Source organism: Rhinatrema bivittatum, chromosome 3, assembly GCF_901001135.1.
Source record: "Rhinatrema bivittatum chromosome 3, aRhiBiv1.1, whole genome shotgun sequence".
In the NCBI taxonomy this organism is placed as follows: Eukaryota; Metazoa; Chordata; class Amphibia; order Gymnophiona; family Rhinatrematidae; genus Rhinatrema; species Rhinatrema bivittatum.
In genome coordinates, this window is record NC_042617.1 from 523,187,391 (window position 1) to 523,202,708 (window position 15,318).

Genomic DNA, 15,318 nt, shown 5'->3' on the forward strand with positions numbered 1-15,318 from the left:
TCCAGATCATTTATAAATATACTGAAAAGTATGGGTCCCATTACAGATCCCTGAGGCACTCCGTTGCCCACTCTCTTCCACTGAGAAAGTTGTCCATTTAATCCTACTCTCTGTTTCCTGTCTTTTAGCCAGTTTGTAATCCATGAAAGGACATCGCCACCTATCCCATGACTTTTTACTTTTCTTAGAAGCCTCTCATGAGGAAATTTGTCAAACACCTTCTGAAAATCCAAATACACTACATCTACCGGTTCACCTTTATCTTCATGTTTATTAACTCCTTCAAAAAAGTGAAGCAGATTTGTGAGACAAGACTTTCCTTGGGTAAAGCCATGCTGACTTTGTTCCATTAAACCATGTCTTTCTATATGTTCTGTGATTTTGATATTTAGAACACTTTCCACTATTTTTCCTGGCACTGAAGGGATTCATTCGACCATCTATGTCCCCGGCCGGGACAGGATTCTTCTTTGTGTCTAAGAAGGATTGTACACTAAGACCATGCATAGACTACCGGGGTCTAAACGCCATAACGAAGAAGGATCGCTACCCCTTGCCTCTTATTTTTGAACTTCTCAATTGTCTTCAAGGAGACAGGATATTTACAAAACTTGACATCTGGGACGCATACAACGTTATCCGCATTAAGTCAAATGACAAATGGAAAACAGCATTCAACACGCGGGATGGCAACTATGAATAACTGGTAATGCCCTTTGGTCTGTGCAACACCCCTCATTGTATTTCATAGGGGTGTGCATTCGTTTGCAACGTATTGGCAATCTGCAACATATAGGCCATATTTGTTGTATTCCTGACCTCCCCAAGACTTGCCAAAAGTCCCTTGTGGTCCAGTGTGGGTCCTGGAGCCATCTACTGCACTCGGGCCGTCGGCTGCCGATATTCAAAATGGCGCCGATAGCCTTTGCCCTTACTATGTCACAGGGGCTTCCGGTGCCATTCGTCGGCCCCTGTCACATGGTAGGAGCACCGGCCATCCATTGCTCCTACCATGTGACAGGGGCCGACCGATGGCACCAGTAGCCCCTGTGACATAGTAAGGTCAAAGGCTATCGGCGCCATTTTCAATACCGGCAGCCAACGGCATTAGTGCAGTAGATGGCTCTCGGACCCCCGCTGGACCACCAGGGAGTTTTGGGAAGTCTTGGGGGGGTCAGGAGGGTGGGGGGTTGTAGTTAATTAAATTTTAGCCGGGAAACGAATAAGAATGGAACGCATGAACGGATCGGGGCTCCCCCTTGTCGAATGCAACGTATCTGCCCCCCCCACGAATACGAATACCAAATGTAACGTATGCGGTCCCTCTGCACATCCCTAGTATTTCAGAATATGATGAACGAGATTTTCAGAGATCTCTTGTATGTCTGCTTTGTAATCTACATTGACGATATTCTCATTTTCTCCAAAGGCTTTCCTTCTCATTGTCGGGACATTCAGCAGTTTCTCCAATGCCTATGCTCTAACAAGCTGTTTGCTAAACTCGAGAAATGTATCTTTGAAAAGGAAATCTTACCCTTCTTGGTGTATATAATCTCCAGCAGTGTCTTCCACATGGACCCTGAGAAGGTAGAATGTATTCTAAACTGGCCACAGCCCTCCAGCCTTCGTTCCCTGCAAAGGTTTTTGGGATTTGCGAACTTCTATTGACATTTTATTCCTAATTACTCCCAGATCTCCGCATCCCTCAAGACTCTCACTAAAAAGGGCGCAAATACCAAGGATTGGCCTCCAGAGGCAGTCAATGCTTTCCTCAAGTTGAAGCAAGCTTTCCTTGATGAACCCTGCCTCCGCCACCCCGATCCCACATGTCCTTTTATTCTGGAGGTGGACGCTTCCTCCATGGGAGTAGGGGTCCTATTGAGTCAACACTCAGATACAGGGTCCTCCGTCCATGCTCCTCCTTCTCTCAAATACTTTCCCCTGCTGAACGAAACTACGGCATCGGGGACAAAGAATTATTAGCTATAAAGATGGCACTCGAAGAATGGCAACAATGGTTGGAAGGTGCACAATATCGCATCATGGTATATATGATCATAAAAACTTAGAACACCTCCGTCTTGCCCAACGTTTGAATGCCAGCCAAGCCCGGTGGTTCCTGTTTTTAACCCGCTTTGATTTTGAAGTGAGATATAGGCTGGCAACTAAGAATACCTGAGCAGACACCCTATCCTGATTCTTCGAGTTAGAAGACACACCTGACCATTCCAGTCACATCATTCCAGCATGAATCCTCCTGGCTACCACCATGACCATTTCTCCAGGAAAGATGATCGTACCACAACGACTCCATCAAAAGTTTTTAGAATGGTCCCACGAGTCTATGGTCGCAGGCCATCCTGGTTGGGCTAGGACTCTCACACTTCTACAGCGGTATTACTGGTGGCCCCAAATGCAAAAGGATGTCAAGGCCTATATGGACTTTTGTCAGACCTGCGCCCAGCAAAACCTATGGTGGGACAACCTTGGGGGCTGTTACAGCCGTTGCCAGCCCCCAAGGAACTGTGGACCCATTTGTTCACTGACTTTGTGGTAGATCTTCCCTTTTCAAATGGTTGTCGTATTATCTGGGTTGTGATCGTCTGGTTCTCTAAAATGTCCCACTTCATTGCCCTTCCTGGCCTACCATCCGCACCTGAATTGGCAAGATTATTTATCACCCATGTCTTCTGCCTACATGGATTACCACGGCACATTGCCTCAAATCGAGGTGCCCAATTTACTGCCAAGCACTGGCGTTCCTTATGCCGTAAATTCAACATTACGCTGGATTTTACCTCGGCATACCACCCTCAAGCCAATGGTCAAGTGGAACTGACCAACCGCACTCTAAAAACCTTCCTTGGGTCTTTCATTAATGAACACCAAGCAACTGGGCTACTCTTCTCCCATGGAACACCAAGCAACTGGGCTACTCTTCTCCCATGGATAGAATTCTCACACAATTCCCATATCAACGCTGCCACCAGATCATTCCCATTTCTGCTAGCATATGGGAGATAGCTGGCTCCTCCACTACTGACTCCACTATCGGTCGCATCCCCAGTGTCCCAATTAATGGCACAGAAACTTCAGGAATTATGGATCCGAATGGAGGCAATGATCCAGAGGGCTGCCTTGAAACCAAAAAAGACAACTGACACGCACTGATGACCTGCCCCACAATTCAAAATTGGAGACAGGGTTTGGTTAAGCACTCGCTATATCCGGCTCAGAGTAACCTCTATGAGATTAGCACCATGCTACATTGGGCCTTTTCCCAATATCCACCAAATAGGGCCATCACTATCAACTACGTTTAGCAGTCTCCATGAAGATTCACAGCTTGTTTAATATTTGTCTCTTCAAGCCCCTGGTGTTGTCTTGGCCAACCCAGAAAATTCCCAAACTCCTAGAGGTAGTTACAGAAGAGGATCAAGTGTACCAAGTGAAGGAGGTCCTGGATGTCCAAACACGAAATAAGAGGTGGGAGTACCTAATGTTCTGGGAGGGGTACAGCCCAGAGGAGAATACCTGGGAACCTGCCTCAAATATGCTGGATAAGGATCTCCTTAAAGCATTCCATGCAGCCCATCCCAGCAAACCCTGTCCCCTGGGGGAGGGCTTAGAGGAGGGGGTACTGTTGCGCTTGGCTGACCGTGGGGTATGTTCGCAGCTGGCCACTCTTACTTGGGACTTTGGGTGACAGAGAGACTGCTGCCACCACAACAATCTCCTGGCTCCAGGCATGGCAGGCCGCCATGTACTATGGGTTGTGCCACGTTGGGAATGCTGCTCAGCTGTGCGAGTGTCTCTAGGTGTGCCCGAGCACATTTCGCACCTACTTAAAAGGTCCGTGGCAGGAAACCTCCCGTGGTATCTATTGATGATGTCACCTAGGTCTTACTATTTAAGGCCCGGCCAGACCTGCATTGGATGCCTCAGCAACAGGTCAAACTTCTTGGAGTAGCTGGTTGTGTGTTCCTGACTCTATGTTCCTGACTCCGTCTCCACATCCTTGTCTTGCCTTTCCTCTGGATTATTTCTTTGGCCTTGACTTTTGGTATTTCGCTTGCTCACTGCTTGCCTTGACCTCTGGTATGCCTTCCAGGCTTCGCTTGGGATCTACTTAGTGTTTAGGTACTTGCCAGGTACTTGTAGCCTGGATTGGTCACTGTTGGAAACAGGATGCTGGGCTTGATGGACCCTTGGTCTGACTCAGTATGACAATTTCTTATGTTGTTATGTTCTTAATGTTCAGCTAGGGGCTCACCTGAGCACCAGTGATCATAAATCGGTTTGGTTCAATTTTACAAAGAGGGTACAGAGAAGTCACTTGAAGACCAGAGTTTTGAATTTCAAAGATAACTGATTTTGTCAAAATGGGGACCTATCTGGAGGAAGAACTGTAAGACTGGAAGAAAATGGGCACGTTGGTATAACAGTGGGCCAAATTAAAAGGAGCTATTACAAAGGCTACAAATCTATATGTTAGAAAAGTAAACAAGAGTAAGAGGAAAAAAAACCCAATCCGATTCTTGAAAAAATAAAGGCAAAAAGAACAGCAGTCAAGAAGTAGAAAGGATCTCAAAAAAAGGAACAAAGAGAAGAATATCTGTTAAAACTGAGGGAGACAAAGAAAGAAATAAGGAAAGCAAAAGGTCAAGAGGAAGAAAGGATTGCCAAAGAGGAAAAGCAAAGTGGCAAACCATTTTTCAGATATATAGAGAAAAAAGGAAGTCCAGAAGTAGTATAGTGAAATTGAAAGAAGACAAGGAGTAATGTGTGGAGAGAAATGAAGAAGTTGCAAAAATATTTAAGAACTCTTTCAGTTTGAAATTCACTAAAGAAGGCTCTGGAGAAGGACTGTTGCTGGTTGACAAGACCGAAGATGGTGATGCAATAGGCGAAACTATGTTTACAGAAGAGAATGTATGGGAGGAGTTTGGCTAACTGAAAGTAGACAAAGCCATGGGGCCAGATGAGATGCATCCCAGGATACTGAGGGAGCTCAGAGATGTTCTGGCTGGTCCGCTGAAGGACCTGTTCAATAAATCCCTGGAAATGGGAGTGATGCTGCAGGGTTGGAGAAGAGTGGTGGTGGTCCCACTTCACAAGACTGGTAGCAGAGAGGAGGCTGGAAACTACAAGCCGGTTAGCCTTACCTCGCTGATGGAAAAATTAATGGAGTCTCTGTTAAAGGAAAGGATTGTTAACTATCTACAATCCAGTGGGTTGCTGGACCCAGTTCAGCATGGATTTACCAGGGGAAGGTCCTAGCAGACAAATTTGATTGACTTTTTTGATTGGGTTACTAGAGAATTGGATCGAGGAAGAGCATGTGATGTCATCTACTTGCATTTCATCAAACCTTTTGATATGGTCCACACAGGAAGCATGTGAATAAAATGAGAAGTTTGGGAGTGAGCACCAAGGTCGTAGTGTGGATTACAAACTGGTTGACTGATAGGAGATAGCATCTAATAGTAAATGGAACCTATTCTGAAGAGAGATTGGTGTTGAATGCCACAGGGACTGGTGTTAGGACCATTTTTGTTTAATATCTTTGTGAGCAATATTGCGGAAGGAATAGAAGGTAAAGGTTGTCTATTCGCAGATGATACTAAGATCTGCAAAAGAGTGGAGCAAAGAGAATAAAAAGTGATTTAAGAAAGCTTGAAGAGTGGTCGAAGATTTGGCAGCTGGGATTAAATGCCAAAAGGTGCAGAGTCATGAATCTGGGGTGCAATAATCCAAAAGAATTATGTGTGATGGAGGTGAAAGTCTGATGGGCATGGACCAAGAGAAGGATCTTGGGATAATAGTGTCTGGTGATCTGAAGATGGCAAAACAATGTAACAAGGTGATAGCTAAAGACAGAAGAATGCTGGGCTGCATAGAGAGAGGAATAACCAGTAAGAAAAAGGAGATAGTAATGCGCTTGTACAGGTCCTTGTTGAGGCCTCACTCAGAGCACTGTGTTCATTTCTGGAGTTTGTATCTCAAAAAGGATAGAGACAGGATGAAGTAGGTCCAGAGAAGGGTGACCAAAATGGTGTGGGGTCTGTATCAGAAGACCTATGAGGAGAGGCTGAAGGATCTGAAAGGAGGTGAGGGGAGATATGATACAAACCTTCAGATACCTAAAAGGTTTTAATGATGTACAAACTTCAAACCTTTTCCATTGGAAAAAAAAAAACAATAGAATAAGAGATCATGAAATGAAATTCCAGGGGTGATGACTCAGAACCAACATCAGGAAATATTTCTTCATGGAGAGATTAGTGGATGCCTGAAATGCCCTTCCGGACGAGGTGGTGAAGACAAAAACAGTCAAAGAATTCATAGGGGCATGGGATAAATACTGTGGATCTCTAAAGGCTAGAGAATGGAAATGAGAAAGCGCGCAGGGGGTAACTTGCTAGTGCAGTGATTACTACCCATAGCAGAAGGCATGGAGATTACTACCCCCAATATGCCTTGATGGTTTTAATGCAACTGCAACATTGCTTCCTGCTTAGAAAGCAGGGGGGGGAAAAGGCCCCATCTTCATGGTCTGGGATACTGATACACAGACATAAGAGAAAAAGTACAGGACTATTTCTATGGCTAAGTCCATAAGCAAAGCACTGCAAGCAGCACTGTGAATTTTCAACAAGTTCATCAGCTAGTAACAAATGTTGCTAGCTGCAGTTTTTATGGGTTAACATAAGTCTTGGAGTGGTAGTTACTACCCTTAAGAGAAACATGGGAGTAACATGCACAGAATGGCAGTTACTACGTTAAGAAGCTTTCTGGGCAGACTGGATGAACCATTTGATCCTTTTCTGCAATGATTTCTATGTTTCTATGACTATCCTGAACCCATCATTAAGTATTCTGTTAATGTGGAAAAGTATTGTTGTCAGCCACACATTTCTACTAGAAGCAAATTTAAATCCCTGAGGTGGATTTTAATAGTCTCCCATCCATGTTCTTCATTTCAGTGATTTATCTTATCACTCGGAAAGGCAAGAAAGGAAATATCTTAAGTTTGATATTGATGCCAAGCAAGGGCAAGAGAATTGGCATAGAAAGGCCATCAACTCCTTATTCTTCTAAGCAAATCATTTCCTCATGGTCTTTACTCCTTGCTCACTATGTAGAGTCTTTCTAGATAGGATAATGCAGAGACTGTCTCATCAAGATATGAATGGGAAACCCTCTGTGGGGAAGTTCAGTCCTATAGCCCTGAAAAGGTTGCTCAAGTTACAGGATAATGGTGAGAACTATGTATAGATCAGGCTCTTCTTTACCAGACTGTGACAATGAGTCTCCACCTCCAATGAGGTGGAAGAAAGGACGAAGCAATGAACTGAGTGATCGCAAGGGAATGGAAAACATCTTCAAAACTAGGAGCAGAAAGGGATGGATGAAGTTTGATGAACAAACGATTTGGGATTTCATAAAGGGAGGAAAGATTAATGGAAACCTTCAGCAAAAAATCTTAATAAAGACCATGCCAATAGCTGATTAGCTTCTGCTTAGGTGGTATTAGTCCTGGGAGTCACTGCCTTTTTCAAGTAGAAATTCTAATGTGGCATCTTTTAAGATTGGTGCTACAGAGCTTTTTCTGTCCTCAGTAAAGATGTGCTCAAGCCACTATACCTAAGCAACTGAATGAGTCCAGTTTTGGAGTCCTGATCAGTATACTGCATTTGGGGATTTTTATGAGAATTGAGTGCTATGTACAATGTAACAGAAGTTGCTAACAATATGAGGAGTTTAAAGATTAGTCTGGCATCTGATACCCAGTGGAACTGTTAAGATACCTTGCTCTAAAAGCGAAACCAAATCATAATGTATAACTTTTCATCCAATGTTGGACACAAGCTTAATTTAGTTACTTTTCCTTGTCTCTCCTCTGAAGCATCAACCATGCTGGAACTTTGGATACTTCCATTTGAAGGAGAGAGGACAATCAGTGCGAGGAAAATGAGATAGTTTAGGAGCATCAGATATAAGTAGAAGATGTTTCTTCTGCTTCTATTCTGCAAAATACAGAGATTTACAAACGTTAAGAAGAAGATTAAATCTCTATTGGAGATAGATGAATATTCATCTGGCCCAACAAAACAGCTTTTTTTGCAGCTCCAGAAAAAGTTCCAAGGCCTAAGTATCTCCAGATAGTTTAATGGGGTGGAATTTCGAAGTGGGTTAGTCGGCTTACTCATGAAGTTAAGCAGCTAAACCCGACATTTGAAAACCAAGTTTCAGGTAGCTATCTTTAGCTATTGAACAAGTACCTAGACCTGGGGGCAGGGTTAGATCAGGGAGAGAAGAGGTTAATCAGCTAATTTAGCTAACCAAATCTAGGTGCATCTTAGCTATTCCAGGTTTAAATCTAGCAGACTAAGCTGTGGCTGTATATTAGCCTGAGGTAGTTGCTTTGCCCTATACTGAAAATTGCCTGCATAGTAGCATAATTGATGATGGCAGATTAAAGAGTACTTGGTGGAGGAGGAGAGACTGAAATAATTACCTGGAAGTACCGGGGGTGAAGCCTTGTGCCCGGCCCCGACAGAACTGAGATAAACTCTTGCACCTGAGGTGAAGCTTTGAGCCCGGCCCTGATTGAGCTGTTGCATCCCGTGATGTCATCGCTGTGTCCAAGGAGGCCTATAACATCAGCTTCAGAGAAAACTAACAGAGGAGGAGGAGAGACTGAAATAATTACTTGGAAGTACCGGGGGTGAAGCCTTGTGCCTGGCCCCGACGGAACTGAGATAAACTCTTGCACCTGGGGTGAAGCTTTGAGCCCGCCCCTGATTGAGCTGTCACATCCCGTGACGTCATCGCTGCGGCCAAGGAAGCCTATAAAATCGGCCTCAGTGCGGAGTGCTGCCTAAGCCGCTCACGCCAAAGAGGCGCGCAGCTTTGTTTCGGGTTTTGTTTTGTTTTTTGTATGAGAAACTCTCCCTCCATCTCAGGTAGGAAATTTTAAACTTTGCTTTTGAGACTATATATTTCTAATATAATGCCTATTGGATTCTCTGTCTCCTCCCCCAGAGTTATGGATCCAAGATATGGTATAGCTTAAACCTCATGAGCGCCCTGTTATTTTTTTCCTATAAGCTTGATTCATCATTATTAAATGCCTCATTTGGGCCGAAAAAGAAGGGCATGGGAGAGGGGTTTAGTTGAAGCCCCCACCAAGGTACCGGTGATCGGCCCGATGGACGCCCATGTGGTTGTTGGGCCTATTCAACCAGGAAAACAATCGCGGGAGGGAGTCCAGGAAGGCTTGGATACAGCCGATTCCCTCCATGATTCAATAACATCTTTATCCCCGGTATTAAGAATGCCACCGGAAAACCCTGCGATGTCGAGAGGGGACCAGCGGGGGAGTTCCTCGGTGCGGGTTGATGAATTCATCGTCTGCGGTAGCCTAGGAGATGAAACAACAGAGGATACTGCATCGGAATTAGATGCAGTTTGTGATCCTGGTGTGATTGCAGTGGGAGGAGAAAGGCAGGCTGAGGCTGAATCAACTTTGGGTATTAGTAAACATTTTTCACCTTTTAATATAACTCTGATGGTGAGACCGACAATTTTTTTCCCATTGAAACTATTTGGGAAACTCTAGTACTGCTTAATGACAATATTTCTATGCAATTAACTCTGCTGGTTAATAAAGTAGTTGAAAACGAGTTAAAAATAAAGAGAATACAAGAGGAAAATATAAAGAAAGATCATGTAATACAAGCAATACAAAGGACAGTTGGAAATATGAATGATCAATATCTATCTATAATTAAAGAAAATCAAAGTCTGGGAAGAAAGTTGGAAAGTTTGGAAAACCAATTGCGAGGAAAAAATTTAAGATTAATAAACTTTCCTAGAGTGCCATTGGTCTTGGCTAGAGATATGTGAAGCAGGTATGCGACAGAGATATTGAAGTTTACTCCAAATACACTTCCACCATTAACTAGAGTTTATTATATACCATCTATGAGACTGAAAGAAAATGGGAGACAAGACTGCCAATCTTTTACACTGTTAAATGTATCAGAAATTTTGGAATCTTCAGATATAGAAATAGCGCAACCATCAACATTGATCATATCTTTCTTGTTAGATACTGACAAAGATCTAGTAATGAAAAAGTATTTTCGTACTAAAGAATTGTTTCTACAAATGAAAGTACAAATATTTCATGATGTAGCAAGAGACACTCAAAAAAGAAGACGACAATTTTTGTTAATGAGACCTCAATTGTTAGAAATAGGTGCCTCGTTTAGATTGAAATTTCCATGTAAATGCTTTATTAGACATAAATAGATTAATTATATATTTTTCTGTCCGTCACAGCTATCAAAGTTTATACCTGATAGAATTTATTCTGTACCCATTGAAGATAGGCCTGAATCTGCTAGACCTCAGTAATACTGCAAGATTCTTTAAATTGTATTAAGTAAGCCCTAGCTATATTCTTTAAAAAATTATCTTATTATAAGCCTTCACTTAGCTATGGATCCATAATATTGTGGACTTGTCACAGTGACCATGAAATTTATATTGATGGGTTTTTTTATTTGTTATATCCTAATAATTAATTTATGTTAAATGGTCTTTGTAAAGCTCCTAGCTAATAAGTTTTTGCTTGTTGGTATTTGTATAAATTTTCAATAAATTTAAAAAAAAAAGAGTACTTGGTTCATCCATTTTGCCCCATTATTCTGTTATACATTGCTAAGGACATATCCCATAGAGGGTTGACTGCTTTTAGGATATCACTTCTTATCCAAGACAACTTTGTTGTCTTCCTTTTTGTTGTCTTCCTGGGGAGAAGAACATACAAGTTCCCATACTTAGTACAACACCCAATTGCCTTCCCCCATGTCTTGTCACCAAGCTTTGTTACAATCTAAACAGCTACCAATAACAGTGAGCCTGTTGCCCAAACATCTGGCCACCTAGGTTCCATGACCTTGCTGGACGATACCTGGTCACCATCAGTTGGTTTCTGGGGACTCGCCTTTTGCAGGTTCCAACCTGGCTGCCCCATGACATGCAGTGTCATTATGTTGTGCTTTCCTTACCTGCCCCTTGCTTTCTCCTTATTACCGTTCCTCTTGTCTCTGCTCTTGAAGGAATGAAGAGTGAGTTGTTTGTAATACCTCAATTCCCCAGACTTGTTCTTTCCACTGTCCTTTATCTCTGTCCCAAGCTTGCATGAATTCTGTCACAATACTGGTTTCCACCATCTCTTCTGGCAGATAATTCCAGGAATCTACCACTCTCCCAGTACAGAAATATTTTCTTATGTTCTTCAGAACCTTCCTCCCCCCCAGCTTCATATCTCTAGGCCCTTGAAAATTATTTTTCAATAGAAAATTTCACCTTCCTCTAATTTATTAAAGCCTGTCAAATATTTGAATGTTTCTGTCTTCTCCCCCTTTTTCTCTGTTTCCTCCAGCAAGCACATTTTATTTATTTATTTTATTTAAAAACTTTTCTATACCGTTGCTAAGTTAAATACCATCGCAACGGTTTACATGTAGGCACATATTTAATGTAGGTAAAAGTGTACTATAGTACATTCTAATAGGTGCCGTCAAAGGTTCGGTTACAATATATCATTAGACATAGTCATTTAGCGAAGTAGTTCATGACCAGTTGTACCAAGGTACTTACACCGGTAGTTTATCACACATAGTATAGATATGCTTATTGTGGTGTAGAGTTCGTAGACTAATCTACTGTACAGTCCTAAGGACTGTGTGTCGGTGCCTTTTTGTCTTTTCCTGAATAATTTCTCTCTATTCTCCTGTCTCTTTGTAAAATGCTTGTTTAAAAAGCCATATTTTTAAATTTTTCTTAAATGTCTTGAGATCACTTTGTAGTCTGATCTCTGGAGTATGTTAAGCCTTTCTTTATATGGTATGGGATAGATTTTCAAAGTCCCGGCCATGCGTTCACATGCGCATGGTTCCCGGTGTGCGCACATGGACGTGGTGATTTTATAACATGCGCGTGTCACCGTGCTTATGTTATAAAATATGATTCCCACGCATGCATGAGTGCCCAATTTTAATAGCACGTGCGCATGTGCAGATGGGTGGCGTCTCGCGCAAGGTCAGGGCTTAATGACCGCTGTCCCGATCGGCCACTAACCCGCCCCCACTCCACCCAGACCATTTATGCGTGTAAAGTGCACTTACATGTGAACATCCTGTGGACAATTCAATGGCATGTATTGTAGCAATTTTCAAAAGCCCACTTACACGGGCAAAGTGCATTTACACCTGTAAAACCCAATTTTAAGCATGTAAATGATTTTTTAAATCAGGCCCAAGTGAGGATCTCACTAGGGACCTATCCAAGACAAATATTACCTCTTATTCCGTTGTTTTATTCCATTGACTAGCTAGCTTCAGGTCATCTGAGATGATTAGTCCTAGATCACATTCATGTTATAGATTTTTGAATCATTGGCAAACAAGCATATTTTTTCCTCCAGTCCTTCTACAATATTGCTACTAAAGGGGATGATGGAATAAAGTACGCTATCTTTAGTGCATTTTTTTTTACTTCTGTTTTAGCACACGTTTGGGATTGCTAAATAACTTCCAAAGTAGCATCAGATTTTAGGACAGAAAAAGTATATAAAGCCCCATAGCCTGTAACTGTGTTAAAATAGTGCAATTGCTTGCAAAGGGCCTGTAAATGTTCTTCAGCATAGAAATTAGCTATTGTTTTTCCAGTGCAGGAAGGTGAGTCAGTATGTCTTTTTTTAAATAACTGCAGATTTTAATGCTGGATTTTTACTTCATGGTTAGAGGTGAAGTATAGCCCCAAAGTTAAATATCCATTTATCTCTGGTGCAAGCCCCTTAGGCCCAAATGTCCCAAGCCCAGGATTCCTGGGTCTGGAAGTCTTGAATCAGGAGCCTGTCATAAGTCAGTGGCCCTCAGGTATGAGAGCCCCAAGTTTAGATCCTCTAGTTCTGATAGGCCCAGACCCAGGACCCCAGAGTCCAAGATCCACACTCCCAGGACTGCTGATCTTCAGAGCCCTGAGCTAGAAACCATCAAGCCCAGGAGCTCTAGACCTGAGGCTCTCTAAGCTTGAGAGTCCTAGGTATTGGGCCCCGGGCCCAAGATCCCCAGGGCAAGAGAAACTCTGTCCTATGACAGCCAAGCCAGAGAGCATCTGACCAAGAAGCCCCAGCCCAAAGAGTCTCTGACCCACAACCACCAGCCTAGAGAGCCCCCTCACCAACCTACACACTCATCTGATATCTTCATTTCATGGTCTGTAACTTTATGGTACCTTACCACCTAATAATCAACCGTTTTACAGCACAAGAGTAGAAGAGTTTGTTTTTGCAAACTAGATTTTGTATCATGAAAAACAAGAATGCAAGGTACTGTTATCAATGCTTTGCTTCCATTTTTACCCAACCAGCATCTTTTATTGTAAGAAATACACTGGCATTGATATATTGTGATATATCACAAAATGTCTCTCATCTTTTACATGAACACCTATTCTCGACTGCATCATTCATAGCACCTATTTATTTCCATAATAATCTTGGTCTTCTGGACTGTAAGTACCCTCCTCCTCTTCTGTTCTTTGCTCCCCTTCCTCATTTTTCTTCCCCTCACGTTCTTCTTCTTGGTCTCACCTTGTCTCACTTCCTCCTTGCCAGATACGAGCTTAGAGTGATAATATGGAACACAGATGAAGTAATCCTGGAAGATGATGATTACTTCACAGGAGAAAAATCTAGTGACATTTTTGTCAGGGGGTACGTACAAGAGTGGAAATGTGAACTCCATGTGTGTGTTAATGTTGCACATGTGCTTCTGTGTGTACACAAGTGCTACACACACATGCACAGCCTCCACCTCTCTCATCGCTGGGTTTTCTTTTTTTTTGTTGTGCGTGATTAATGGAATTTTGCTTTCTGTGTTTTTTTTTTCGCTTTTGTTTTCTTCCTCGTGTTTCTTGTTTGCAATGTTGCTGTCTAGTTTTGAGCTGCGTATAATTATTTGGAACACTGATGAAGTGATTCTAGAAGATGATGCTTTCATGACAGGAGAGAAGATGTCTGACATCTATGTCAAGGGGTAATGATGCATTAGTGCACGGCCCGTTTCCCTCTTCCCTTTTGCCTCCCGCCATCCATCCTGTTCTTCCCTCCAGACCTTGGTATGCCAGTATATGCATATCCCTCCCCCATCACTCAACACTGCTTGTGTCATTGCACTGCATTGCATCCTTAAGTTGTCCCACTCCGATTTCTAGCTCATTTAATGGATTGACTTGATGCCATTAGGTTAGTTGACAAGAGAAACTACTCTTCATTTTTTGAGGAACTCCTTACCCCAGATATTCTTGGGTTCAAGACTTTAAACAGCTTTTCCTATCTTTGGAGAAGCTCAATGGATTTGAGACAGAAGTACTTTGCCTTTCATGTTTAGGCATTCATGTTGATAATGCTTAAATTTTGCTGCGATACTGGCATGATCCATGCTGGATGAGCCACTTTTTGGTTTATGTGAAATGAGTTGATTGTCTCGGTCCTGTTCCCAGTGGATAGTTATCTGCATCAGTTAAACCACCCTTGTAATTGGCATTATTTGGTCTCCTGGTGGGCAGTCTCATGAAATGGACTCGGAAACTGAATTCCTTCACACTTCTAGAAATGGTCCCTGCAGCACAGATTTGAGGCACATAGGTAGTCTGCTATATAGGATTAGATTTATTTTACCCCATAATATTAGTTGAACCACTGAACCAAATTTCTTTTCAATAATTGATAGGTCTGAAAAAACTACTTTACATATTTTGGAGGTTTTTTGGCATAAGAACTTAGCAAACGTGTTGCAGAAGTTTTAGTAATTACTATTACTAAAATATTTTACTAAGAAAACCTCCCCAGCTAAAATCCATGTGTAATCCCATAGGGGGATAGACTAGATTCTGTATAGGGTAAGGTGGCGGCATGTAGAAGATTGAATAGGTCACATTATGTCATGTTGTGACGTGTCCTGATCTCCTAGAATTACAGCCCTCTGCTCATGCTATTGTCATAAGCAGAGGACTGTAAACTTCCATGCAAATCAAATTAAAATGGACTTAAAAAAATTGATATGATTGCTACTGCATGAGCCCCCTGCTCTGAAGAAGGCTGCTTTTTGTGGCCAGCATCTCTGCACAATCCCGTGAGCTAGAAATGCCCTTGGAGTGGGTTTGACTGCACACAGTGCTTCATATGCTTGCACCACTATCTTCTCTGTAAGAGAACATTATGGGGGGTGCAAGAGG

General features: G+C 42.4%; 1 protein-coding gene across 7 annotated transcripts in view; it reads left to right on the top strand.

Moving 5' to 3' along the window:
- The window catches only part of OTOF (otoferlin), a 773,648-nt gene that overhangs the window by 727,229 nt on the left and 31,101 nt on the right, over positions 1-15,318 (top strand). For all 7 annotated transcript variants that reach the window (XM_029596247.1, XM_029596250.1, XM_029596249.1 and 4 more), the window contains one exon: positions 13,697-13,795. In XM_029596247.1, the coding sequence (XP_029452107.1) occupies positions 13,697-13,795 (99 nt within the window). The remainder of the gene's footprint in view (positions 1-13,696; positions 13,796-15,318) is intronic.